This window comes from Macaca mulatta, chromosome 5 (assembly GCF_049350105.2).
Source record: "Macaca mulatta isolate MMU2019108-1 chromosome 5, T2T-MMU8v2.0, whole genome shotgun sequence".
Lineage (NCBI taxonomy): Eukaryota > Metazoa > Chordata > Mammalia > Primates > Cercopithecidae > Macaca > Macaca mulatta.
The window spans coordinates 24,784,013-24,811,297 of NC_133410.1; the positions used below are offsets into that span (position 1 = coordinate 24,784,013).

At 42.8% G+C, this 27,285-nt stretch overlaps 1 protein-coding gene across 3 annotated transcripts in view; it reads right to left on the minus strand.

The window, feature by feature from the left end:
• Positions 1-464: 464 nt before the first annotated feature.
• Positions 465-27,285, minus strand: part of SEL1L3 (SEL1L family member 3) — a 117,633-nt gene continuing 90,812 nt past the window's right edge. For all 3 annotated transcript variants that reach the window (XM_015138127.3, XM_078003220.1, XM_015138128.3), the window contains 7 exons: positions 20,351-20,441; positions 20,135-20,219; positions 17,911-18,020; positions 11,358-11,485; positions 10,059-10,161; positions 9,905-9,977; positions 465-1,616 (listed from right to left, as the gene is read on the minus strand). In XM_015138127.3, coding sequence (XP_014993613.2) covers positions 1,477-1,616; positions 9,905-9,977; positions 10,059-10,161; positions 11,358-11,485; positions 17,911-18,020; positions 20,135-20,219; positions 20,351-20,441 — 730 coding nt within the window. In that variant the 3' untranslated portion in view covers positions 465-1,476. The remainder of the gene's footprint in view (positions 1,617-9,904; positions 9,978-10,058; positions 10,162-11,357; positions 11,486-17,910; positions 18,021-20,134; positions 20,220-20,350; positions 20,442-27,285) is intronic.

Here is a 27,285-nt window from a genome sequence, read left to right on the forward strand (position 1 = left end):
GCCCCATTTTATAGCACAGGAATCTGAGACTCAGAGAAGGTCACCTAAGGTTACTGAGCTTGTCAGTTACAGGACCAGAATTTGAATCCAGGACTGTCAGCCTTCAACCTCTGGCTTTTTTGCAAATAGGAGAGACAACATTTGCTAAAACAAGAGCAGCACTCATAGGAGGAGGAGGATGAACTGCAAGCTTAGCCTGGAATGAACATAGAGCCCAGGTTCAGAGCAGCACGAAGCCCTGAAACAATGTCTGATACTGTGCGAACATTCCAAGGCCAGGCCTGAGCTCAGGATTCCTGGGGAGAAGCCTCCTGCCACCTTCCTATCTGCAAACGTTCATGGGTTATGAAAACTAAGCCCTCTCATCAGGAGGACTTTTCTTTTTTCCCTCCTGAAGGAGAATGCATGGACCTTTAGACTTTGTATGGTAACAGTAATTATAAAAAAAGGAAAAAAAAAAACACTTTCTGGTAGTCAATTGTATAAAAATAATTTTATTTACTACTGTAAATAAAGTAGTGCAAAGAGTAGTTTGGACCCACAATATTGCATTACTGATTTATTTACTACCTTAGCAGCATGTAGTATACAGACATTCTGCTCTTTCTCTTCCTCTCTAACACACACACACACACACACACACACGCACACACACACATCCCTGTACAGACTCAGGCAGGCATAAGGGGTAGGGATGAAACTATAAGCTAAAGGCTTACTTTCTGCATATTCCGTTGCTGCCAGTCTATTCTAATGGGTAATTCATGGAGAAGACTACAGTTTAGTACTAAGAATCTTCTAAATGTAATTTCATGGATTGCAATTGAAATGTAAAAGATATCCGACAATGTCATTAAATGATTCGGAAGCGCTGCGACCCTAGACAAATTCAAGGAGAAAAATGTAAACCAATTTACAAAGCTATTGCCCTCCCTGCATTTCCAGGCATAAACAATTTACTTCAAGGTGCCTTATAACTGCTAGGTCTTGGAAGTCAAAGAGAAATCTATCACTTCAGCTTTGAGGAACAGGGCTGTGGCAAACACAAGTACCAAAACATTATCTACCCTGTAGAGTAGTCATAACTTTCTGTTCTTTGATAAAGGAATGAACCACGCACTACGATTCTTAAGACACATCTTAGTGTATAAGAATCCAGATCTGCCACATGGCAAGCTGTGACTCCTAATACATACAATCACTGGAACAAAGGCTGTGATGACCCAGTAGCCCTCCCCACATGCCCTGTGATCAAGATGTTCCTTGTATGTGTTTGATGACCTTTGGGATTACCATTGCCTGATCTGGGTACTTCCTTGTAAGTTGACTTTAAAAAAAAAGGACACCAATTGCAAAATTTGCATCCAGTTGACAAGACATTTAAGGTGTTTATCAGGATCTTGCCCTGGCCCCAGCTTCCCAATATCAGCTGTTGAAAGGATTCTCTCTCATCCGGAGAGAACCGGAGTGCACAGTTCACCCACGTGGCTCCAGGTTATTAGTGACTGTGGGCTGGTCTTGGTCAGAGGCATCTGCAGCTGGAGTCACAGCTGGACTTGCAGTGGACGTGGCAGTGTCTGGGGAGGCCCAGGATGGTCTTGGAGGGGGATCACTCGCTGCAGAGACACATGCACAGCAGGTGCTGAATACTCAAAACAGTGCATTCAGGACGTACAACCACACCTAGATTGGCAAGCCAGGAGAGACGCATCTAGTCTAATGACTCTAACACTAACTAGCCAGGCAACTCTGGACCCATTATCTAAGTTTAAGAAGATGCCATCACATGCTGACAATCTGATTTCTAAATAAAAACCCTTCAAGAGTTTCACCTCCAACTGCCAATGCTCATCTCCCAGGGGACATTCTAGGAAGTTCAAGAATGGGTCCCCAAACTTCTGGCTTTTCTGGATATATGCAGGAATTCTCCTTCGGGCCCCTTCCAGTACCTACAGAAGAGGCCGTGGATTCCAACACTCTTCTGAAAGAATAGGAGAGTGATGGGGAGGGGCAGGGTGTTGTAGAATGATGTGCCCTTTCTAAGGTCATTAAAGCCACTACTCTGGCAGGTGATCTAGTGATTAGAGCCCTAATGATGAGGTACAAAGACCATTTTGCAACAGTCAGGAGAACTGGTCTGGGCAAGTCTCATTTATCTGCTGCTAACAAGTGACCTTGGGATAGATACAGACGGCAGACATTTTGGTTGTAGAATGTTTGAGTCTCCTGGGCCTCGGTTTCGTCACTTGTGAATTCAGAGTCTTGGATTAGATGATCTTGAAACCCACTTTGATCCTAAGACTTACCTTCCTGATGATCTCTGAGGAAGTTAATGAAGTACTAAGGCATGTATTTTCAAGCTCAGGGAAATGTTTAAATCACCATGGTAACAAGATAAATCAGCAATCAGTTTTTTGATTTTTTTTTTTTTAAAGTGCCAATGTGTAAATGTAGAAAGAATGTATAATTAGCATTGCCACCGTTTAAATCTTTGGTAAGAGCGTAGTAAAAATGTTTGATGTCTCTACAGGAAGTTAGTCATTATCTGTGTGAGGACTCCCCCTCTTCCACTGGGGGTTTGCAATCACTGCACAAGACCCCTACAGCCCGGCCTAATTTTAAAGTGGCCTCTTTGTCTGTGCTCACCTGGAATGTGCACTAATTTTATTACTGGCCTAGAATCAAGGTAACCAGGACAGTAAGCATGCTGTTTAAAAAATTACAGAGTATATTCCAGAGCCAAATAGGAGTGATTTGTGAATTATTTGCTTCCTGGGGGACCATTTTCTGTACATTAGTGAGAATTATCAAGAACTGGCCCAAACTGCAGCCCATGGGCCAAACGTAGTCATTGCTTGTTTTTGTGTGGCTCATGGTTTAAAAACAGTTTCTACACGGTTGAACAGAAGAAGAGTAATATTTCGTGACATGTGAAAAATATATGAAATTCAAATTTTGCATCCATAGTAAAGATTTATTAGAAACCCAGCCACAGGCTTTGTACCGTGGCTCATGCCTGTAATCCCAGCACTTTGGGAGGCCCAGGCAGGCAGATAACCCAAGGTCAGGAGTTTGAGACCAGCCTGGCCAACATGGTGAAACCCTATCTCTATAAAAAATACAAAAATTAGCTGGGCGTGGTGGCACATGCCTGTCATCCCAGCTACTCGGGTGGCTAAAGCAGGAGAATTGCTTGAACTTGGGAGGCGGAGGTTGCAGTGAGCCGAGATTGGGCCACTGCACTCCAGCCTGGGCGACAGAGCGAGATTCCATCTCAAAAAAAAAAAAAAAAAAAGAAAGAAAAAGAAAAAAGAAACCCAGCCACAATGGCTGCTTTTCGGCTACAGCGGCAGAGTGGAGTAGTTGTGACCAAGACAGCCCTGAGGGCCCAAAATGTTTATTATCTGGTCCTTTACAGAAAAAGTTTGCTGATCTCTGCTGTTGTTAGGAAGAACATCTGCTTGCCGACTGACCAGATGGAAGCAAAAAGGAAAGAATACGTGGGACTATGTTGAATTCATCCTGAAATGAGAGAATGTTTGCACAAAGGTGGTATAAAGGGGAAAGCCCTAGAAATTGTATGCTATAAGTAAGATCATGCCAACTTCATCTGGGCCTCTGGATCTAGCAGAGACCAGATTCATGTCACTGAAACACTTTTCAGGAGTGGAGATACTGGTAAGATGTGAAGCTAATGAGATAGGACAGGAGTACAACCTCCTCATGAAATCTCTCTGACTATAAGGCTACTGCTTTCTTCATAAGCACTACTTTGTGACATTTTACTCTAATTTTAGTAGAAACCTCATTAGCTGGAAATGTAGATGACAGGAAACAGTAGGAAAAGGTTTAATTAATCTTATACATATCACCTTACTCTTTTTAAAAGAACCTTAGGCTAACCACTGAGCCGGAAGGAATGAGTTGTCTTAAGTTATAAATGTATTGAATAGGTTGACGTTGGTTTAAAAGGTTACCTAGTTGTACCGAGGAACTAGTAGTTCTACAGATCTTGCTCTATATGGTGTATTCTATTGAGACATAAAGTTGGCATGATATTAGGAAGACAGGGTTCTTTCTTTGAAATAGTGACTTCTATTTTCCCCTTCTGTTCTTGCCTTTAGCTTCCTTCAGGCAGCTGGCCAGGCTCCATGATTTTTTGGTCTCAGGGGAGGTTTGTGGCCGGGCAGAAATGGAGACGGCTCCAGACATAGACTTGACTTTAGGATTTTTTGTTTTTCAGAAGCCTGATCCATTAAGGCAATTATGCTTGGTGGACCCTCCCAAAGAGTGGACAGAGGAGAAGCCTTTTGAGATGCAACAGGTGAGGAAGGGAGCTTCTCGGAGTCCTTGGGTTGTACCCACAGCAGGGCCTCTACCTTGCCCCATCAGCAATCAGAAATGAAGACTTGGGAGAAGAAAGGCTAATGACACTTGGCTTCGGCAAAGATGATGGAGTGCCCAGGGGACCCAGAAGCTGCAAAGCCAATGGACCTGGGGGAACAGTGTAGGCCCAGGGTGATGTGTGTCCTACTATCAGACTGGTGACTATCTGAGTGACCCTAGGGCCACCCAAACCCAGGGACCTTTCCACTACTGTGGGAGGCATAAGCCGCAAGAAAGACTGAGCTGCCTGGTGGGATGCGAGCCAGGAGTCAAACACAAGTTCCCTTGAAGGAAAGAATATATATATTTATCTATAAATATACATGTATTCTTTATATATATATATATATAAAGAAATATATATTCGTTATATATAAATATATGTATTCTTTTTATATATAAATATATATGATGAAGATCAAGACATTGACTAATCTATTGAAAGTACCAATTGAGCTATCTTGGTATTTTTGATAGATTAGTCAATGTCTTTGTTGAAATGCTTTAAAAAATAGTTGAATGGGCCGGGTGTGGTGGCTCACGCCTATAATCCCAGCACTTTGGGAGGCTGGGGCAGGCAGATCACGAGGTCATGAGTTCGAGACCAGCCTGACCAACATGGTGAAACCCTGTCTCTACTAAAAATACAAAAATTAGCTGTGTGTGGTGGTGCGCACCTGTAATCCCAGCTACTCAGGAGGCTGAGGCAGAAGAATTGCTTAAATCCAGGAGGCAAAGGTTATAGTGATCTGAGATCATGCCACTGTACTCCAGCCTGGGTGACAGAGTAAGACTCCATCTCAAAAAAAAAAAAAAAAAAAATAGTTGAATGGGCCAGGTGTGGTGGCTCATGTCTGTAATCCCAATACTTTGGGAGGCTGAGGTGGGTGGATCACTTGAGATCAGGAGTTCAAGACCAGCCCAGCCAACATGGTGAAACCGCATCTCTACTAAAAATACAAAAATTAGCTGGGCATGGTGGCACACACCTGTAGTCCCAGTTACTTGGGAGGCTGAGGCAGGAGAATCGCTTGAACTCAGGAGGCGGTGGTTGCAGTGAGCTGAGATCTCACCACTGCACTCCAGCCTGGGCAATAGGGTGAGACTCCATCTCCAAAAAAAAAAAAAAAAAAAAAAAGGTTGAATGTTTTAGAAAGAGTCTAATAGCAAAGAAAAGCATACTAAGCTTTGGTCATTATGTCTGTTTCTGAGGTAAATCAAGCTATTTATGTGTAGGTGTTACCTAGTGTCAGCATGCTTTAATTGCAGGTAAAGTGCCCCAGAGGACATACTCCTTGAGAACTAGCAGCTAACATTTGTGGTTTTGCTTTGTTTTGTTTTGTTTTTGAGATGGAGTTTCATTCTTGTTGCCGAGGCTGGAGTGCAATGGCGTGATCTCGGCTCTCTGCAGCCTCTGCCTCCCAGCTTCAAGTGATTCTCCTGCCTCAGCCTCCCAAGTAGCTGGAATTACAGGCATGCCCACCATGCCCAGCTAATTTTTGTATTTTTAGTAGAGATGGGGTTTCACCATGTTGGTCAGATTGGTCTCAAACTCCTGACCTCAGGTGATCTACCTGCCTTGGCCTCCCAAACTGCTAGGTGTGAGCCACTGTGCCCAGCCCATTTGTGGAGTTTTAAACACTTTACATGTGTTACCTCATTTGGTTATCTCAACTACAACAGGCAGTGGGTGTACTACTATTTCTACTACTTACAGAAGAGGGAACTGAGGCACAGATAGGCTCCTTCCTTTGCCCAAGGTCACATAGTTAGCTAGTGGTAGGGCCAGAATCTTAGCAGCATGACTTCCACACCAATGCTGTTAACTACCGTCCTGCACTGCTAGCCTTCTGAATGTAGGGCAATTTAATGTGGCAAATGCCATGACGTGTCAACTATATATCACAGAGCATATAAACTCAGGAGGAAAATGAAGGTAGTTGGAGCTGAACGCAAAATGGATGGACAGCTCAACTGCAAGTCTTGACTATAAATCATTACTTTTTAAAAACAACTGACTGGAAAAAATGCAAATCACAAAATGACAAAACTCTCTAACTTATAACAACAATCCTCACCCAAAGCTGCTGACGGGAGGCTCCTAACTCTCAGATCCGTTTCCTCTTTTTCACACTGTCAGTCAGCACCCATAGTTCATTATTAAGTTTGTTTCACAACACCATGGCTGCTACATGCACCCATCCCTGTCTTCCCCCAGCTGTGGGGCAGGTCTCAGGACCTTGTGCCAGCTCATCAGGGAGACACCAAGTGGTAGAAAATTGGTCTCTGAGCAGCATCACCTTTGCGGCGGCTTCTCCTCACCTCCTCTGTGCCTTGATTTCCCTGCCCCATCATCCCATCAGCTCCACTGTGCCGCTGGAGTACCTTCTTACTTAAAAAGTATTGAAAGGCCAGTCGCAGTGGCTTAGGCCTGTAGTCCCAGCACTTTGGGAGTCCAAGGCAGGTAGATCGCTTGAGGTCAGGAGTTCGAGACCTGCCTGGCCAACATGACGAAACCCCGAAACCCCACCTGTACTAAAAGTACAAAAATCAGCTGGGGGTGGTGGTGCGCACCTGTAATTCCATCTACTCAGTCGGCTGAGGCAGGAGAATCACCTGAGTCCGAGAGGTGGAGGTTGCAGTGAGCCGAGACTGTACCACTGTACTCCAGCCTAGGCGACAGTGAGACTCCGTCTCAACATAAATAAATAAATAAATAAATAAGGTCAGGTGTGGTGGCTCACACCTGTAATCCCAGCACTTTGGGAGGCTGAGGTGGGTAGATCACCTGAGGTTGGGATTTTGAGACCAGATACTAAAAACAGAAAATTAGCCAGGCATGGTGGCACATGCCTGTATTCCCAGCTACTTGGGAGGCTGAGGCAGGAGAATCGCTTGAACCCAGAAGGCGGAGGTTGTGGTGAGCTGAAATCATTCCATTAGACTCCAGCCTGGGCAACAAGAGTGAAACTCAATCTCAAAAATAAATAAATAAAATAAATAAATAAATAAATACAAACATTATTGACAAATTTGCACTTTGATGAGGACTTTTTAAAATGCAAAAATAATGTACTACAACTTTTTTTTTTTTTTCAGACAGGGTCTCATTCTGTTGCCCAGGCTGGAGTGGCATGGTGTGATCATAGCTCACTGCAGCCTTGAACTCCTGGGTGCAAAAGATTCTCCTGCCTCAGCCTCCCCAGTAGCTGGGACTGCAGGCATGTGCAACCACATCTGGATAATTTTTATTTTATTTTGTTTTATTTTATTTTAGAGACAGGGTCTCGCTATGTTGCCCAGGTTGGTCTCAAACTCCTGAGCTCAAGTGATCCTCCCTCCTGGGCCTGTCAAAGTGTTGGAATTATAGGAGTGAGTCACTGTGCTTGGCCTCCTGGTCTTTATTTCCTTATCTGGGCAAGCTACTTCACCTCTCTGCCTCAGTTTCCTCATCTGTAAAATAAAGGGCATAGAATTAAATAATTTTTATGATCCTATCCAAACATAGCCTTCTTTAGACTGCTCAAGCAAGAAGTAGGTATGTGCTGGAGAAAGCAATTGAAAAAGTTTGAGAAAAACGATGAAAATGTATGAAAGAACTATGGGGATATAGGAAAAGCAACACATCACAGGACAGGAGAGACACAGACACAAGAATGTGAAGAGACTAATAATGAAGGCATGGAGACAGAAAAAAGAGAAGACTTCTGATCAAAGCAATTCCACCCGCCCATGAATTTTCATGGCTACCAGCTGGCATAAAATCATAAAGACAAATTTCAGTTCCTCTAACGGAATTGCATTTGTAATAATCATCACAATATTTCTACAGAGTAAAAATGACAAAGATAATTTGAAATGGAAAACACTGACAAGATGCAAAATAAATGACTATACCTGGCAACAAATTTAGGGACGGGACAGAATTTGCATGAGTGAAGTTTATTAACTGGCAGACCACGGGGCATCAAGCCCGGAAGGTTTTGATGGGTCCCTGTTAACCTCCTCAGGTAAATCAGAGAGAAATGATTTCACATTAGCTCCTTGCAACAGTGACTTCCTTCTCACTGTGGAAGAGACGGTGACGTGCACCCCTTTCACTTTTCATTATCTGCTACACAAATAACAGCTACGTAAATGCTCCAATGCCATGTCCAGTCCTAATCTATACATTTGCAAATGTCTTTGTCTCCATGAGTTATTATATCCTTTTGTAGCCGTCTGAGATGGTAAAAAAATCAGTTTTCTTTCTCTCGAGAGACCAGAGACGTCTGTGGGTGTGAGTACCTACTATGCATGAGTTATTGCAAATGACATGACGGGGGCCTTCCTCTTACTCAGCTTATGGTCTAATAGAGGAGATAAATGTAAGAGCTAACATTTATTGGGAAGGTTTTATATGCCAGATAAATGTAACAGCTAATGTTTAACTACAGTTGTCATTTTGATAAGTGTCTTGTGTGTATTTTTTTTTCACTTAAGATTTTTTTCATTTTATGTTCCTAGGAAGTAGCTACTCTCATAACCTCATTGTATTGATGAGAAATTTGGGGATCAGAAAGGTTAAATAACTTGTCATAAGTCACACAGCTAATGAGTAGCCAGGCCTGGACTCTAAGCCCAAATAGAAGCAAGTAAGGCTTGCTTGTCCTTAACTGCTATTCTATACTAGCTCAGAAAAATAACAATGATTAGTGGAAACCATGCTCAACTAAATGTCCACTTTACGATTCCTGCTCAGTCCCTCCCTCTGAGTCCGTGTGGCCGAGGATTTTATTCATTATGAGTGTTTGTTTATCCTCTTACACATTTGATTGCTTGACTGAAATGGAAGGGAAGACTTCATGCTGCCAGGGGATTTGGCGCTGTGTTTTCAGGCACACAGAGGCAGAATTCTGACGGATGTATTTTCAATGGAAGAAGCTGTATTAGGTCAGTTTCTTAAGATTTTTAAAGAAAATCCTTATTTTGGGACTCGGTGCGGTAGCCCATGCCTGTAATCCCAGCACTTTGGGAGGCCGAGGCAGCCAGATCACCTGAGGTCAGGAATTCGGGACCAGCCTGGTCAACACGGTGAAATCCTATCTCTACTAAAAATACAAAAATTAGCCGGGTGTGGTGGTGCACGCCTGTGATCCCAGCTACTTGGGAGGGTGAGGCAGGAGAATTGCTTGAGCCCAGAAGGCAGAGGTTGCAGTGAGCTGAGATCACACCACTGCACTCCAGCCTGGGTGACAGAACGAGACTCCATCTCAAAATAAAATAAAATAAAATAATAAAATAAAAATAAAATCCTTATTTTGAAAAATACAATAGTAACTTTGTGGCCTCCCAACAGCCAGGAATTTCATATACCTCTAGAAGGATTCCCATCCTGTGAAAGACGACCCTAGGGATAGGAGATAGCATGACCAAGGGCACCAGGAGGGAAAACACAATTTTTCCGGTAGACCAAAAAAAGAAAAAGAAAAACCCTGCTTTTTTTTACATATTGCTTTCGCTTTTTATAAATCTTTACCTGAGACAGACTGGAAATACTGCACAGTCCAGGCGATCAATATGGACAGCAGAAAGGTTCCCAGAAAGTAGATCTGCAAACATCAGAAGCATGCATTAGTGACTGACAAAGGCCAGAGGCCACAAGGGCGGGGCCGGTGGGAGATGAAACCTACCAGGGCTGAGTGCAGGACAGCACCCCAGAGAAGCCGCAAGTGCAGGTAAAGCCAGGCCAAGGAGCAGGGGCTGAAGGATTCCTCATTACTGTGGCTCCAGCACCTGCAGACAAAGCCCAGGGCATCTTGACGTGTCAGCCAACTTTGGTGGCACGACCCAGGACTGGCATTTTCAGATCCACAAACCTACATTCTTCTGCTTTTGGACAAATGAGCACACTCAACTGACAAAGATGAGAGACAAAGAAATAAAGCCAGTGGCCAAATAAGTGGTTTGGCCTGATCTGACATTCTAGAATCCCAGTAGAAAGTTTAGAAAAAGGTCAGTTTTGTCCTTAATTAAGAGTCAAGTCTGTTCTGCTATGGTGACAGCAAAAATTTAAAAATAAATAAAATAAAAGTCAAGCAAGACACTGAAGCACAGGACCCACTAGAACAGTATTTCTCTTTAAAGCGCAGATGTAGGAATGCCTCCTTATCTTTCAAAAAAGCATCAGCTAATTAGGCCGGGCACGGTGGCTCACACCTGTAATCCCAGCACTTTGGGAGGCCAAGGCAGGTGGATCACTTGAGGCCAGGAGTTCGAGACCAGCCTGGCCAACATGGCGAAACCCTGTCTCTATTAAAAACACAAAAATTAGCCTGGTGTGATGTTGCACGCCTGTAATCCCAGCTACTCAGGAGGCTGAGGCATGAGAATCACTTGAATCCAAGAAGTGGAGGTTGCAGTGAGCTGAGATCGCACCACTGCACTCCAGCCTGAGTGACAGAGCGAGGCCCTGTCTCAAAACAAACAAGAGGCAAGCATGGGCTAATCAGATTGTTATTCTTTCCATTCTCGTGGAAATTTTTGGTCAGCCCTTAAACTTCAGATCAAGTACCTTCTATATCTTAAACTTCAGATACTTGAAAAGAGAAATACACTCGGATCTGGCTGAATGTTTTCTAGTAGAAGCAAACCCTGGGTTTTTTCTTTCTTTTCTCTCTCTCTCTTTTTTCTTTCTTTCTTTTTTTCTTTCTTTTTTTTTTTTTTTTTTTGTTCTTTTAGTAGAGATGAGGCTCCGTCATGTTGGCCAGGCTGGTCTTGAACTCTTGACCTCAAGTGATCTGCCTGCCTCAGCCTCCCACAGTGCTGCGATTACAAGTATGAGCTACAGTGCCCTGCCTTTTGTTTTTGTTTGTTGGTTTTTTAAATACAATTTACATTACAAAATAAGGGTAAAGCTAACTTTAACCAAGAAGCAAACATCATCTACTTGGGTTTCTCAGATTCCACAGTTCTAGAGGCTCCGAGCTCACCTTTCGTACAGTTCCTGGAGAATGGAGATGTTATTAGAGTGGAGAGTTGAGTCAATTTCCAAGAAATCCAAGATATGGTGTGGGATTATAGTACCTTCCTCGATTAGCAGGGCCAGGTTAAAAAATCCCTAAAAACAAACCACAAACCAAACTCATCAACTCCTTGAAATAAAACCTAGACACACACTCTTCATCAGAATGTAAATGTTTACAACCTCTAAAATTTTTTTTAGTCTCTAGAGCCAGATGGTTTTGTCATTTTCATTGATGACTTGTTTCCCTAAATATATGCATCTGAGAAATTTATTTGCAGGAGAACCAGGGGGCTTTCAGAAGCTGCTGTGTCCCATCTGCTCCGAAGCCAGTCAACCGGGAGATCTGTCCTTTCTTGCTTACTCTCTCAAAACAGAACTTACTGGAAAACATGCCCTTGTATCATAAATGAAACAAGAATACCGAGTCGAATGCCATGTCCACTGCCTACAGACTATGCCCTCGGTTGCCATAGCCCTGTCGGAAATCTGACAAAGTGTTTCTGTGGCTAGGGCGGCTTCCCATGACTGACATCCCAAGGCGGTGCCTGCCTTGCACAGGATCACCTAAGGGCACTCATCTCAACTTTCCTAGGCTGGTGCAGAAACCTCTTCTCATGACTCTTCTTGGCACAGATCTCCACTATGGTATATTTTCCTACCTCTTCCTCTGACATCTTGTTCTTGATCCTTAAAGGTAGGACCTGTCTTATTGGGCTGTATGGATCCAATAAAATAAGCACAGTGAGATGGCCCGACCATAGACATACTTCATAAAGGATGGGTACTATTACGCTACCTGGAGAATGCGCACCCTCCATCACAAGCCGAGCAGGTGGCCAGATTAAGAAACAAGCAGAAAACGATGTGGCACTTACCATTAGAACTTGACCAATTAAACTAGATTGCTGCCCTTGAAAGAACTCCGGATCGTGTTTTTAGTGTTTTGTTTTTAACTTCTATTTCAACTTTAGGGGTACATGCACAGGTTCGTCATATAGATTATTTTGTTATGTGTTACGGGGGTTTGTTGTACACATTATTTTGTCACCCAGGTACTAAGCCTAGCACCTATTTGTTATTTTTCCTGATCCTCTCCCTCCTTCCAACCTCCACCCTTAGTGTAGTGTCTATTGTTCCCTTCTATGTGCCCATGTGTTCTCATCATTTAGCTCCCACTAAGTGAGAACATGTGGTGTTTGGTTTTCTGCTCCTGCACAGTTTGCTGTGGATAATGGCTTCCAGCTCCATCCATGTTCCTGCAAAGGACGTGATCTCATTCTTTTTTATGGCTGCATAGTATTCCATGGTGTATATGTACTCCATTTTCTTTATCCAGTCTACCGTTGATGGGTATTTAGGTTGATTCTATATCTTTGCTATTGTGAATAGTGCTGCAATGAACATACATGTGCATGTGTCTGCATAACAGAACAATTTATAATCCTTTGGGTATATACAATCTCATTACTGGGTCAAATGGGAGTTCTGTTTTTAGGTCTTTGAGGAATTGCTAGTGTTTTCCACAATGGCTGAACTAATTTACACTCCCACCAACACTGCATAAGTGTTCTTTCTCTTTGCAACCTCACCGGCACCTGTTCTTTTTTGACTTTTTAATAATAACCATTCTGACTGGTGTGAGATGGTGTCTCACTGTGATTTTGATTTGCGCTTCTCTAATGACATGATCACATCGAATGGCTTTATATCTTCCCTCTGACCTTGCCTCTTAGTTGCCTCTGACAACAATCTAAATGAAAATCATCATTTACCATGTTGCATACTCCAGGACTTTCACAACCATCATATGTAGCAATCACGATAAAAATACCAGCAGGTCACATTTTGAGTGCCTGCCATATGCGAGGCATTGTTCTGTTTTTTATATTTATTCATTTAACCCTCATAACAATAAACTGATATAGGCAGTATTATCCTCCCTATTTTATAGATGAGGAAACTGAGGCACAGAGTGGTTAAACAACTTGCCCAAGGTTACACAGCTGGAAAGTGGAAGAGCTGGGGCGTCAAACACAAGAGGACAGGGTGCAGAGTCTCAAATCTTAAACTCCCCCAAGGTGCCAAAAATAACCTCTAAATAGATGAAGCGTTAAGTATCTTTAAGATGCACACACACACTCACACAACAGCAGAAAATAGACTACTGCTGCACTCTTTGAAAGGAAGGCACTCTTACAATTTGAGGTATTAAGAGAAAAGAAAAAAATGGCTTTATGAATTTTTTTTTTTTTTTTTTTTTTGAGTGCAATGGTGTGATCTCGGCTCAGTGCATCCTCCGCCTCCCGGGTTCAAATGATTATCCTGCCTCAGCCTCCTGAGTAGCTGGGATTACAGATGCCCACTACCACGCATGGCTAATTTTTGTATTTTTAGTAGAGACGAGGTTTCTCCATGTCAGCCAGGCTGGTCTCGACCTTCTGACCTCAGGTGATCCGCCCACCTTGGCCTCCCAAAGTGCTGGGACTACAGGGTTGAGCCACTGCGCCAGGCAGGCTTTGTGCACTTTTAAAGTCTCTAATCAATGGAATAATACCAAGATTAAAATAAGTGGGAAAACAGAGTAGGGGAATAGTTGTATGCAATGTAATAGCTTAAGGTTCATTATCTACTAGATACATAAATAAAGAACTAATTATAGTTAAAATTTTTTAAAGTGTCAAAATTCCAATAGATAAACAGGCAAAGAATAATAGAGAATTTACAGAAAAGAAAATACGAAAAGTAAGTTATCATAAACAAGTATATGTAAAAGTGTCCATCATCACTAGTAATTAAGTAAATGCATGTTAAAAACAGTAAGAAAGTATCAACATATCATTATTCAATTAGCAAAATTAAATCATGAAAGCATCCAGTTGCTGGTAAGACTTCAGTCATCCTTCTCTACTTAACCACTGATCGGTGAGGTATTAAATGGAAAGCCCTTTCAGAAAGCAAAATGGCAGCGTGCTATCATGAAGTCATAAAATCATTTATATATGTTTTTATTTTTACTTTTATTTTTTAAGATGGAGTCTTACTCTGTTGCCCAGGCTGGAGTGCAGTGATCTCGGCTCACTGTAACCTCCACCTTCCAGGTTCAAGAGATTCTCTTGCCTCAGTCTCCCAAGTGGCTGGGACTACTGGTGTGCACCACCACGCCCAGCTAATTTGTGTATTTTTAGTAGAGATGGGGTTTCACCATGTTGGCCAGGCTGGTCTCAAACTGCTGACCTCAAGAGATCCACCTGCCTTGGCCTCCCAAAGAACTGGGATTACAGGTATAAGACACTGTGCCTGGCCTCATAAAACCATTTAGACTGTCTGACTCATTAATAGTATTTCTCAGATTATAAGGAAAGTGTTCAAACTAAGAGAAAAGGCGGAAATATAAAAATATTCATTGTAGCACTAGCTATAATTCCAACACAAGAGGAAACCACCTCCAAGTCTTCCTTGGTAGACTATAAATCCCATACAGGCAAGAGTATGATCTATCTTTTTATCTTATGTCCTCAACACTAATCATTGTCTAAGACATGGTAGGACTAGATAAATATGTGTCGAATCAATGAATAAGTTAGTAAACAAAAGTATAAGCATCCACCAATAAGGTAAAGCTTAAGAAATTATAATGAATCAGTTCAACAGAATATGGGGCAGCTATTAGAGGTAATAATTAGAGACTATGTAATAAAACGCACACAGTCCTACAATGAATGATAAGACAGATTTTAAAAGTGACAGGTGGCCAGGTACAGTGGCTCTTGCCTCTAATCCTAGCACTTTGGGAGGCCAAGGTGGGCGAATCACGAAGTCAGAGATCAAGACCATCCTGCCCAACATGGTGAAACCCCGTCTCTACTAAAAATACAAAAATTAGCTGGGTGTGGTAGCACATGCCTGTAGTCCCAGCTACTCGGGACACCGAAGCAGGAGAATCGCTTGAACCTGGGATGCAGAGGTTGCAGTAAGCCAAGATTGTGCCACTGCACTCCAGCCTGGCAACAGAGCAAGACTTCGTCTCAAAAAAAAAAAAAAAAAAAAAGTGACAGGCACACTATAGATAACATGACAGATGCATTTGCTTGCGGGCAGGGACTGCAAGGAAACATGAAGACATAAAGGAGTAAAACCCCTGCCATAGAATTATCTGTGCATTCTTTGGTTTATTTTTCTTGAAAAAACATCCTTCATTGTTTTTGTAACATTGGCTTTCCAAAAAGTAAAAATAAAAATTGAAAAAAAAAATCCAGGCCCAATTTTAAGTGACAGGAAATATGACCTAAGGGAGTTTATTTCTATAGCAAATGACTTTAGCAGCAACTCCTTCTTTTCAGAGGAAATGATAACAGAATAGATCATGTCCACTGAGTGTACTTGGCATTGGGCTTAGAGCTTTACACTGAACATCTCATTTAATCCTCACGACCTATGAGGCAGATGCTCTTATCACTCCCATTTACACATGAGCAAATAGAGATTCAGAGATTTAGTGACTCGTCAGGGACAAAGAGCTATGGAGTGAGAGAGATGTGGGATTTTAACCCAGGTACATGACCACTGTGATGTTGTACCTCCACTTAAAAAAAAAAAAAAAGGTTGGCCAGTCACAGTGGCTCATGCCTGTAATCCCAACACCTGGGGAGGCCAAGGTGGGCAGATCACTTGAGCCCAGGAGTTCAAGCCCAGCCTGGGCAACATGGCAAAACCTCATCTCTACAAAAAATTAGCCGGACATGCATTTGTAGTCCCAGCTACTTAGGAGGCTGAGGTAGGAGGATCGCTTGAGCCTGGGGGATCAAGGCTGCAGTGAGCTGAGATTGTGCCACTGCATTCCAGCCTGGGTTACAGAGTGAGACCCTGTCTCAAAAAACCCCACAAAACAGCAACAACAAAGAAATCCCACCAAAGATTGATACAGGGATGAGTTTCCAATTTTTGTTTTGTGGTCAGACTGTAAAGCACAACACCAGAAATCCGTTGCAGCAGAGGGTAACAACTATCCAAACCTCCATCATGAAAATGATTCTGAGCTCCTCACAAGAGGATTCCAAGTAGCAAATGTAGAGGGAATAAGGGAAATTGAGAATCATCATTGGAACAGCATGGTAATAATCATAACAGGCAAAATTCCTGCCCAAAATGTATAACCTCAATCTACTCACGAGAAAACAGAAGACAGACCCAAATCAACAGACATTCTACAAGCTACCTAACAAGCATTCTTCAAGTATCAAGAGTCATGAAGAGGAGAAAAGACTGAGGAACTGTAATAGATTGGAGAAGATTGGAAAGAAATATACAGCTCAATCTAATGTGGGATCCTGGATTGAATTCTGGAACAGAAGAAGGATATTAGTGGAAAAATTGGTGAAATCTACATGAAGTCTGAAGTGTAGTTAATAATACTGTCCCAACATTAATATCTTAGTTTGACAATGGCATTGCGGTTATGTCAGATGTGAACATTAGGGGAAGTCGAATGAAGGGTATACAGAACTCTCACTTATTTTTGCAACATTTCTGTAAATCTAACATTATTTTCAAATAAGAAGTTTACAAAAAAATCATTTATGGAAAAACTCTGTCACTGAAGCACAGCCCAACAGTACAAGCAAACCGCTTCCTATTGTGGACGCACTTCTAATTTCTTGAGTTTCTACCTGGTGAGTGAGTTTGATGTAATTTGGTAGAAATACCCTTTGATGTCTTTGATGTTTGGAGCCAAAGATCCAGTTTTAGGAGCTGGGCGCTTTGCTTACCATCTGATTACTTGTCCTTGAACAATTCATTACCTTTTTCTCTCTTTTTTTTTTTTTTTTTTTTCCTGAGACGGAGTCTCGCTCTGTCGCCCACGTTGGAGTGCAGTGGCACGATCTCGGCTCACTGCAAGCTCCACCTCCTGGGTTCACGCCATTCTCCTGCCTCAGCCTCCCAATTCATTACCTTTGACTATAAATAGGGTATAATAATCTCCACTCCCAAGGGATTATGTGAGAATGGCACAGGGGACACAGTAGGTGTTTAATAAAGGCTCACCCTTATGGTTAGTGTCCTCATAGAGTTGTTTGATGGGCGTGTGAAAATGGATGAACAATGGCTTTGTAAATGGTGCAGTGTATGCACACATAAAGGACTGTTAGGAAGAATTCTGGTTTTGCAAGTTCACAAATGGATGTCACCAAGAACTGGGTTTTTTTCTGAGACAGGGTCTTGCTCTTTCACCCAGGCTGGAGTGCAATGGTGTGATCACGGCTTGCTGCAGCTTTGACTTGCCAGGCTCAAGCAATCCTCCTGCCTCAGTCTCCCAAGTAGCTGGGAGTACAAGGGAGCATCACCACATCCAGCTAATTTTTTTATTTTTGTAGAGACGGGGTTTTGCCATGTTGCTCAGGCTGGTCCCGAATTCCTGACCTCAAGCCACCCACCCCTGTTGGCCTCCCAAAGTGCTGGGATTATAGGCGTGAGCCACTGCGCCTGGCCAAGAGCTGGTTTTTATTGTGTCTGCTGTTTACCTGGGAGTCTCCATCCAGGGCGGCTTGGGCGTACATCTGCACAGACAACTCCAGGTCCTGTGACTGGTTTTGGTGGCCATAGTAGTAAAGGTCTCCCATCTTCAAATATGCTGCAGGAAATAAAGCACAGATCCATTTGTCAAGTGTTTTTTTTTTTTTTCCACACCAACATTTTAGATTAATTGGCCCATTCACATGAATGAAAGGTTTTCCTATTAGTATCTGAAGAACATCTTTATGTTTCCCTGATATGTCAAGAGAGAAACAAGCAAAAAGGCTTTTTACCCAGAGCATCCCTATATCTAGACATATTTTGCTTTCCTTTTTTTCTAAATTTTTTGTGATAGGGTCTCCACCATCCAGGCTGGAGTACAGTGGTGAGATCAGGGCTCCCTGTAGCCTTGACTTCCTGGGCTCAAGTGATCCTTCTCAGCCTCCCAAGTAGCTGGGATTACAGGAGTATGCCACCACACCTGGCTAATTTTTGTATTTTTTTTTTTTTATAGAGATGGGGTTTCACCACGTTGTCCTGGCTGGTCTCGAACTCCTGGACTCAAGCAATCCTCCCACCTCAGCCTCCCAAGGTGCTGGGATTACAGGCGTGAGCCACCGCACCTGGCCCCTAGACAGTTTCTTCTTTGGCCAGGTAGCTCTCCTGAATAGCTCTGCACATCTCAGTCTACGACTTTGCTGCCCAATCAGCCAAGGTTGTTCTAGGTGCTTTACCTCACATCTGACATTTTGCTGTTCATCTTTGATGTCTGTTGTTGGTAATTCTTTGCTTTAGCCATGTATTTTATTTTTCCTCTGAAGAAAAACTTATGTTTAAGAGTGTATGTATCGGCTGGGTGCCGTAGCTCACACCTGTAATCCCAGCATTTTCGGAGGCTGAGGTGGGCAGATCACTGGAGGTCAGGAGTTCAAGACCAGCCTGGCTAACATGGTGAAACCCCATCTCTACTAAAAAACACAGCAATTAGCCAGGTGTGGTGGTGCATTCCTGTAATCCCATGTACCCAGGAGGCTGAGGGGAGAATCGCTTGAACCTGAGAGGCAGAGGTTGCAGTGAGCCAAGATAGCGCCATTGCACTCCAGCCTGGGCAACAGAGCAAGACTCCATCTCAAAAAAAAAAAAAAAAAAAAAAAAAAAGAGTATATGTATTAGTCAATGTCCAAGAAGGAAAACAGAATCCATTTCAGCTGGTTCAAAAGAGGAATTTCATCATGGGGAAGCAGTTACTAGGGTGTTGGGAGAGCTGAAAAGGCAAATGGAAAACAATAGGCAGCTGAGATCAGCAGTGAGAAGGCTACTATTATCCCCAGGACGTGGGGGCCACAGGGTGCCTGTAATGTTACCAGAGACCCAGAGCCTGGTGCTGAGATCAAAGAGGGTGGAGCTGCCAGGCAGGGGCTGGAACCGTGGAAACGTAGCCCCTGCCAGAGACACAGTTCAAAGCAGAGAGAGAAGGGGAGAAGTACTTGGGCTTCTTCTCCCATCCTGCAATCTTCTGCCAGTGCCTCTTACTGCCTGAAAGGAATCAGAAGCCCGTGGGTAGAGGAGTCTAGGAACTGTAATTCCTGGAGGCCAGTCCCCTACCATGCAGAGCAGAGCAGAGGAATCCACACAAATGACTGGCCCAGAGAATCGCTCCATAATAGCGTTCTCTTTTACATTTTCATTGACTCAGAAGAAATGTCGGGGGCCAGGTGCAGTGGCTCATACCTGTAATCCCAGCATTTTGGGAGGCCAAGGCGGGTGGATCACCTGAGGTCAGGAGTTTGAGACGAGCCTGGCCAACATGGTGAAACCCTGTGTCTACTTAAAAATACAAAAATTAGCTGGGCGTGGTCGTGTGCGCCTGAAATCCCAGCTACTCGGGAGGCTCGGGCAGGAGAATCACCTGAACCTGGGAGGTGGAGGTTGCACTGAGCCCATATCACGCCACTGCACTCCAGCCTGGGGAACAGAGCGAGACTGTCTCAAAACATAAAAATAAAAAATAAGAGATGTTGGGTCCAAGCACTCCATGGGACAATCGGCGAGGAGTAGTGCATTGTGTGAGGCTGAGAGCAGAGTTCAGCGATCTTAATGGCAGAGATTTTTCATGTTCTTTTCTAATTATTTAGAAATACCTCACTTCACACAAAGCTGTCAGAACTTCCCTGTTACTAAAGATGAAAAACGTCTAATGCTTCAATTATGCACCTGTTTTTCTATACATACCAAAGGAAGGCGCATCGATTTGAAAAACAGAGAAATTATAGTATCTCCAAACACAGTTAACACCCAAGTATCTCCTGGCCAGGTCCTAAGGGGTAAAGGGAAGAAAAAGTTAATTCATTAATATTTCGGCCAAGCGATCAAGGTTGCCTCCATAAAACCCAATTCATTATCCTTAACCTCAGAGCTTCTACTCTGAGAAGAATACATTTTACTTACTGGCCTCTCCTCACAGATGTGTGCTAAATTTGTCTGTGACACTTCAATTCCAGTTTCTGCTGCTAAAACATAATACAGCAAAGCTTCATGCCTAAAAATAGATGATTAATAATAAATTTCATATAGTGGTTCTTACTAATATTCACAGAGAGCTTTATATTCAAACATAAGAGGGCACAAAATAAGCAGTTTTTTTAAAAACCACAAAATCATGAATTTTTTTTTTTTAAATAAATATTGTTAAAAATACTGCATGCACTGATTTATTTTCTGTCTTAAAGGCTGAACTCACAGATAAGGCTGGGGAGCTAGTTGATGCAACAGCTACCTCTACTGGCTGAAAGGCATGTCGGATGTTGGCTTGGGAGTTGTCTACTAGCCTTCAGTCCTTGAATCCTTCTTCCATCCTCGCTTAGAGGAGATAAATGGTGTTAAGAAAAACCCCTGTGCTTTGGAGTCCTCTGTTTTATGAAAGGCTTTATAGGGCTTAGGATTCTGAATGAGTTTAATTAAAGCTGAGCTTTTGTTGTGCCTTAGAAGCTTGGCAAAGGAGAGGCAGTTTACAAGGGACTTGATATCAATGGCCAACAGACATAAAAGAAACGTTTGACACCACTAGCAATCGAATAATTGCAAAACAATGAGTGACCACTTTCATCTGTTGAAAGATTGGTACAAGATTCATGTTTGGAATAATGGCAAAGGCTTGGGGAAATGGACATACTCTACAACCACTGCTAGCTTGAGGGCCAATAAATTCAACGGTTCTGGAAGGACAGGCCGAAGGAGTCTTAAGAATGTACATACCACGTGGCCCTACAGTTCTCCCTTGTGGGGGTTTATTCTAAAGAAACAATCAGAGATATGTGCAAAGATTCTGTTGCCACAGAGTTCATGGTAGAGCTCTTTATATGAACAACAACAAAAAACTGGAAACACATGTCTGAAAATCAGAGACTAGTGAAATTAACCCACAGTGTAGCTACTTTCAGACGTGGCCATTAAAATGATGTGTGGAAGGGTATTCAAAAACATAGCAAAATATTTATGCAAAATTTTCCATTCCGTGAAAAAAAAGCAGGGTATATAAAACGGTGCACCCTATTTTTGCAAAACAAAAATATAACCGAACACACACATGTACACACATACACATGCAGATACAAATAGGCAGAGGAAAAAAAAAAACCCTAAAAATTATCACCAAAATGCTAACAACACTTATTTCTGGGTGGTGAGAATGCATGTCATTTTTATTCTATTCTTTTTACTTATCTGATTTCCTCAATTTTTTATACGTTACCCAGCTTAAGAGTAGAACTCTATTTTAACCATAAGTAGTTTCTCAAAGCTTATTTTTCATTTTAAGGAGTTGATATTAATAGCTCTTTCTTAATTTTAGCTCCACCTAGGAACTGGTTTAGGAAACGGTGGGGAAAGGTTGGGTGAGGGGGAGTAAGGGAAGCAGATTCTGAAATCATCTTTTCAAAACTGCTAAAAGCAGCTTCTGGCAGGCAATCCCTTGGAGACCGAGAGGTGCTGGGGGATCAAATTAGGATAGTTAGACCTTCAGTCAGACATGCTGCAGGTCACAAGCCACGTGGCTGCTGAGTGAGCCAATTCGCAGGCTCTGAGATACCTAAGGCAGCTGACCAATTAGCCATGACTCAGGCTAAAGAGGGACAAGGTCAGCTGAGCAGTGTCCCTTGCAGAGGCAAGCCAGATAACAAGCCCCCAAGTGCAGCTGCAACAACATCCCGAAAGAAGCTTGGGGATTAGCTAACATAGCCTGCAAAATCTATGTTTGGCGACAAGAATCCTTAGAGCAGACCCAAGGCCCCAGACAGAGGGCATGCAAGGGAGGCCCAGCAGAAAGTCCCCCTCATTCTGACACAAGGTCCTCTTCCTAAGGTCTTAGAATTGTCAAGTTTCTTCAGAGACACTTCAGCCTGCACTGGTGTCTCAGTTTCCACCAGGGATTGATGAGGAAAGGAGACGGCGCAGGCCTGCAAACTAAGGTCCAATATTGGGCCAGTGCTCTCTGTGACCATAACTGACTGAGATGTGGCTCGTGTTTACTAAAATGTAACAGCATGAGGTTTTTTCTGGCCAGGCGTGCGGTGGCTCATGCCTGTAAACCCAGAAGTTTGGGAGGGTGAGGCGGGAGGATTGCTTGAGCTCTGGAGTTCAAGACCAGCCTAGGCAACAGTAGAAACCCTGTCTCTACTAAAACACAAAAAAAAATGAGCTCGGCATGATGGTGCATGCCTGTAATCCCAGCTACTCGGGAGGCTGAAGCGGGAGAATCGCTTGAACATGAAAGGCGGAGGTTGCAGTGAGCCGAGATTGCGCCACTGCACTGCAGCCTGGGCGATAGAGCCAGACTCTGTCTCTAAAAAAAAAAAAAAAAAGAATTTTTTCTTAACAGCAGAAACCAATAGGCTGGTTGTCAGAATGGGTGGGGGAAATGCAGGTTGATACTCCCTGCAAGAACATTCACAATGATAAGCTTTATAAAGATAATATCTTGTGTCTAAAGTGATCTGGTGGTGGGAAAGGAAGGCAGGAACGAGTTTTATAGAAGACTTCTATTGTCCAATCACTGTGTAAATCAGGAGGAAATGTCATCGAATTCTCAAGCATTTCCACTGAGGAAACACTGAAATTCATCAGAAAGAGATGTCTAAAAAGGTATGTGATATCCGTAAAAGCACTGAACAGAAATCCACCTCTGGGCCGAGCACAGTGGCTCACGTGTATAATCCTAGCACTTTGGGAGGCCGAGGCAGGTAGATCACTTGAGGTCAGGAGTTCAAGACCAGCCTGGCCAACATTGTGAAACCCCGTCTCTACTAAAAATACAAAAATTAGCTGGGCGTGGTGGTGGGTGCATGTAATCCCAGCTACTTGGGAGGCTGTGGCAGGAGAATCATTTGAACCCAAGAGGCAGAGGTTGCAGGGAGCCAAGATTATGCCACTGTACTCCAGCCTGGGCAACAGAGCGAGACTCTGTCTCAAAAAAAAAAAAAGAAAAAGAAAAAAAGAAAAAAAAGAAAAGAAAAAAAGAAATCCACCTCTGTCTTTCATCTTGCACAATCAATCACCCGATGCCTGTACCGCCACCATCCATGTTCACATCTACTGAGCAGTGAGCTCTAGGTAGGGGCTGGCCACTCAAGACCAGATTTCCTCAGCTTATTAAAGCTTCTGAGACAATGCCTCTGCAGAAACCCTGTCCACATTTAGCCTTCTAGCACTTTGCTCTTACTGTGTTTCAACAGATGCCATCTGAGAGTATTAATTACAGATGTTCCTACACTTATAGTCATAGAACAAACATTTACTCAGCATTTTTTAATTGCAGGAAACCCAAAGACAAGCTGCAAAACTATTGTCCTTCCTTGAATTTCCTCAAGCTTTAGGAAGTCAACCAGAGCTTCAAGCTTTATTTCCAATGCACGCAAGTAAAATTGTCCCCTAGACAGTCATTTTGACAGGGAGAGGGGATGGGTGCGGAGAGGAAGGGATTGAGAGAAAAGAAAGAATTTAAGGACACATTTGCTATCCTCCTTTCAGACCCAGCACATGTATTTCTAGAACTTTTATAATGATACATCTTAATCATCAATCCTTTGGCTGCTTGCTGTGAATTATAAATTTGAGTACCCCTGAGCAGTTTCTCCACAATTATGTTATTTTTCATGTGCTCTTTTCTGCCAATGCTTGAAGCAGCTCAGACTATAAGGATGAAAAAAAAAAAATCCTGGGGTCTCAGTGGAATTCAGGACCCAGCTTTATTGCAAAAAGGTGAATTTCTTTCACCTGAAGCTATGTATGCTTACTTGCCTTGCCTCAAGCCCACTATAATCTGGCTAACCTCCTGGGTTAAGTATTTTTGGTATATTTAAGATAAAGGACAATAAAATGCGTAGCTTGCAGATAAAACAACACATGTAGGGGTAAGGCAGAGAGAAATGAAACATGACAGCTGGTCTTTCCTTGGCTAACTTCTTCGAGTGTCCGAGGACAGCCTCAGGCATGACAACATTATCTTCTGTATTACGCTGATACAGCAGAAAGCCCTTTTCTTAATCATGCTCCTCTTTGAAACTACCCCATATAAATCTTGGAACAACACGGAAAAGCACAAGCTCATCAAACTGACACACGTAATTTGAAAATAACTTCTAGAATAAATTCACTCACACAAAAATGAAAAAAGGGGATGGACTGGGACATTGATGGATGATTTAGTTCTATTACAGCAGAATAGATGGCACCAAAAAATGTCATGTTGGACTGTGAGGAGGCCAACAAACATGTATTTCCTATTTAACCCTTGGGGAGGGCTTGAAAGCTTGGAGAGCAGGAATGGATGGAAGCACTTTGCCCCAAATAGATCTTGAAAAAGATTTCCCCATCGTAATTGATACAAAACATTTCTTCCTGTTGATACTAAGAGGTTTCAAATCCAGACTGAGACATACCTTTAAAAATAATTAGCTTCTGTATCAAGATTAGCAAAGATATGGCGAAATAAAAATTTACGTATGGTGGGCAAGATAATAAATTGCTAAAACCACTTAGGAAAACAATTGACATTGTCTTGTAAGGCTGAACATGTTCCCCTATGACCCAGAGTCCCCACTCCTAAGTTTATATTCTAGAGTGACTCTTTCTATATGCCCTAGGAGATACACAAAAAATGCTCATGGCCGCATTGCTCTTAAAAAACAAAGGAAACAAAAGGCAAGGCAAGGCAGAAGGGAAAAGGAAAGGAAAAGCAAGAAAAAAGAAAGAAAAGAAAAGAAAGAGAACTCAAATATTCATTAACAAGAGAATTGGGAAATGAATTGTGATCTATTACAGCAGTGAATATGAATGACCTACAGGTACATGCATCAAAATGTGTGAATCCTATTTTTATTTTTTATTTTTTTTTTGAGAGGGAGTCTTGCTCAGTCATCCAGGCTGGAATGCAGTGGCTCAATCTCAGCTCACTGCAACCTTCACCTCCTGGGTTCAAGTGATTTTCCTATCTCAGCTCCCGAGTAGCTGAGATTACAGGTGCACACCATCACACCCGGCTAATTTTTGTATTTTAGTCAAGATGGGGTTTCAGCATGTTGGTCGGGCTGGTCTCAAACTCCTGACCGCAAATGATCCGCCCGCCTTGGCCTCCCAAAATGCTGAGATTACAGGCGTGCACCACCACACCCAGCAAGATGTGTGAACCTTAGGAGCATAATGTTAAGTATAAAAAAGCAGTTGAAGAATTATATATTATATAAAACAATTGGCCGGGCGCGGTGGCTCAAGCCTGTAATCCCAGCACTTTGGGAGGCCGAGACGGGTGGATCACGAGGTCGGGAGATCGAGACCATCCTGGCTAACACAGTGAAACCCCGTCTCTACTAAAAAATACAAAAAACTAGCCGGGCGAGGTGGCGGGCGCCTGTAGTCCCAGCTACTGGGGAGGCTGAGGCAGGAGAATGGCGGGAACCCGGGAGGCGGAGCTTGCAGTGAGCTGAGATCCGGCCACTGCACTCCAGCCTGGGCGGCAGAGCGAGACTCCGTCTCAAAAAAACAAACAAACAAACAAACAAACAAACAAACAAAAAACAATTAAAATCATATAAAGGTCAGAAATAAGCCAAACTAAATTCATTTCTTAGGAATATATCCATATATATTAAAAATATAAAGAGGGCAAGGGGCAGACTAACAAGAAGCTAGGATGATGGTTACTTCTGAGTACTGGCAGTAGGATGGGATTTAATCTGGGAGAGACAGCAGGGCCTTCACCAGCACTGGCCATGTTTATTTTTTTAAGTAGAGTGGTAGCTTTATGGCTGTTCATTTTATTGTCATGCTTTGGAGGTTATGTATATATCACACGTATCAATGATTACATGATAAAAGAAGACAGAAGCCACCCTACTGACTCATGCCACGTCTTCCGTACAAATGCTTGGCTCCTTTTGAACTAACCCCTTTCAGGCTCTCCCTTCTATTCACCATACACAGCTGTTTGATTAAGCATCTTAGAAACAGGCTCTGTCACGTCACTACGCTCTCCAAAATGATCAATGGCTCCCCACTGCTTCATAAATTAAATAAAAAACTATTGATGGCTTCCCACTGCTTTACAAATGCATAATCTGCCATTCAAAATTCCATAAAGTAGCACCTCTTTGGTTTCATTATATATCCCTCTCAAGTTTTACCCACATGGCATAATGTTTTGTAGACTCACTTAGAATTTTCCTATCACTTTGCTTTTGTTCCTGTAATTCCCTACACCATAAATGCTGTTCCCTGCCTGGCTAAGTGGAAATTCCACCCATCCTTCAAGACCACATCATCCATTACTTCTACCATGAAGGCTGTCCCAAGCTTCCCAAACCAGGCATCTTTTCCTCGTTTGTATCCCCAGTGATCTTTACATACTGCTCATGGCCCTTTAGCTATAATTGTTCCCTCTATTCACCTTAGTTCATTCAATCAGTAGTTTCTGAACACTTTCCGGGCACCCCTGTGTTTAGGGAACTGGGATAGATGTGATCAGGCAATTGACGTGTAAAGAGCAATCATGATCCACAGAAGAACAAAAGGAAATAAGGAGTTAGGTAGGATTCCTGGGCAGAGGGAAAAGTCAGTGCAAGGGCTCAGAGATCAGATAGAATATGGGCCACATGAGAACCTGCCTGCAGAAGAGATGAGGCAGCAAATTTCCCCAAGCCCTACTTAAGGCATCTGTGGAAGCTTGTGGCCAGGCATCCTGCATTTAAGCGTACTCAGTAAAATCTGCGGAACTGAATCCAAACTCACAAAGGGTGCGGGACACACTTCAGGTCTCCTTTCTCCTTCCCCCAACTAACCAAATAACCAACCAACCAAACAGAAAAAAACCATGATGAGGCTGAGTATTCTAA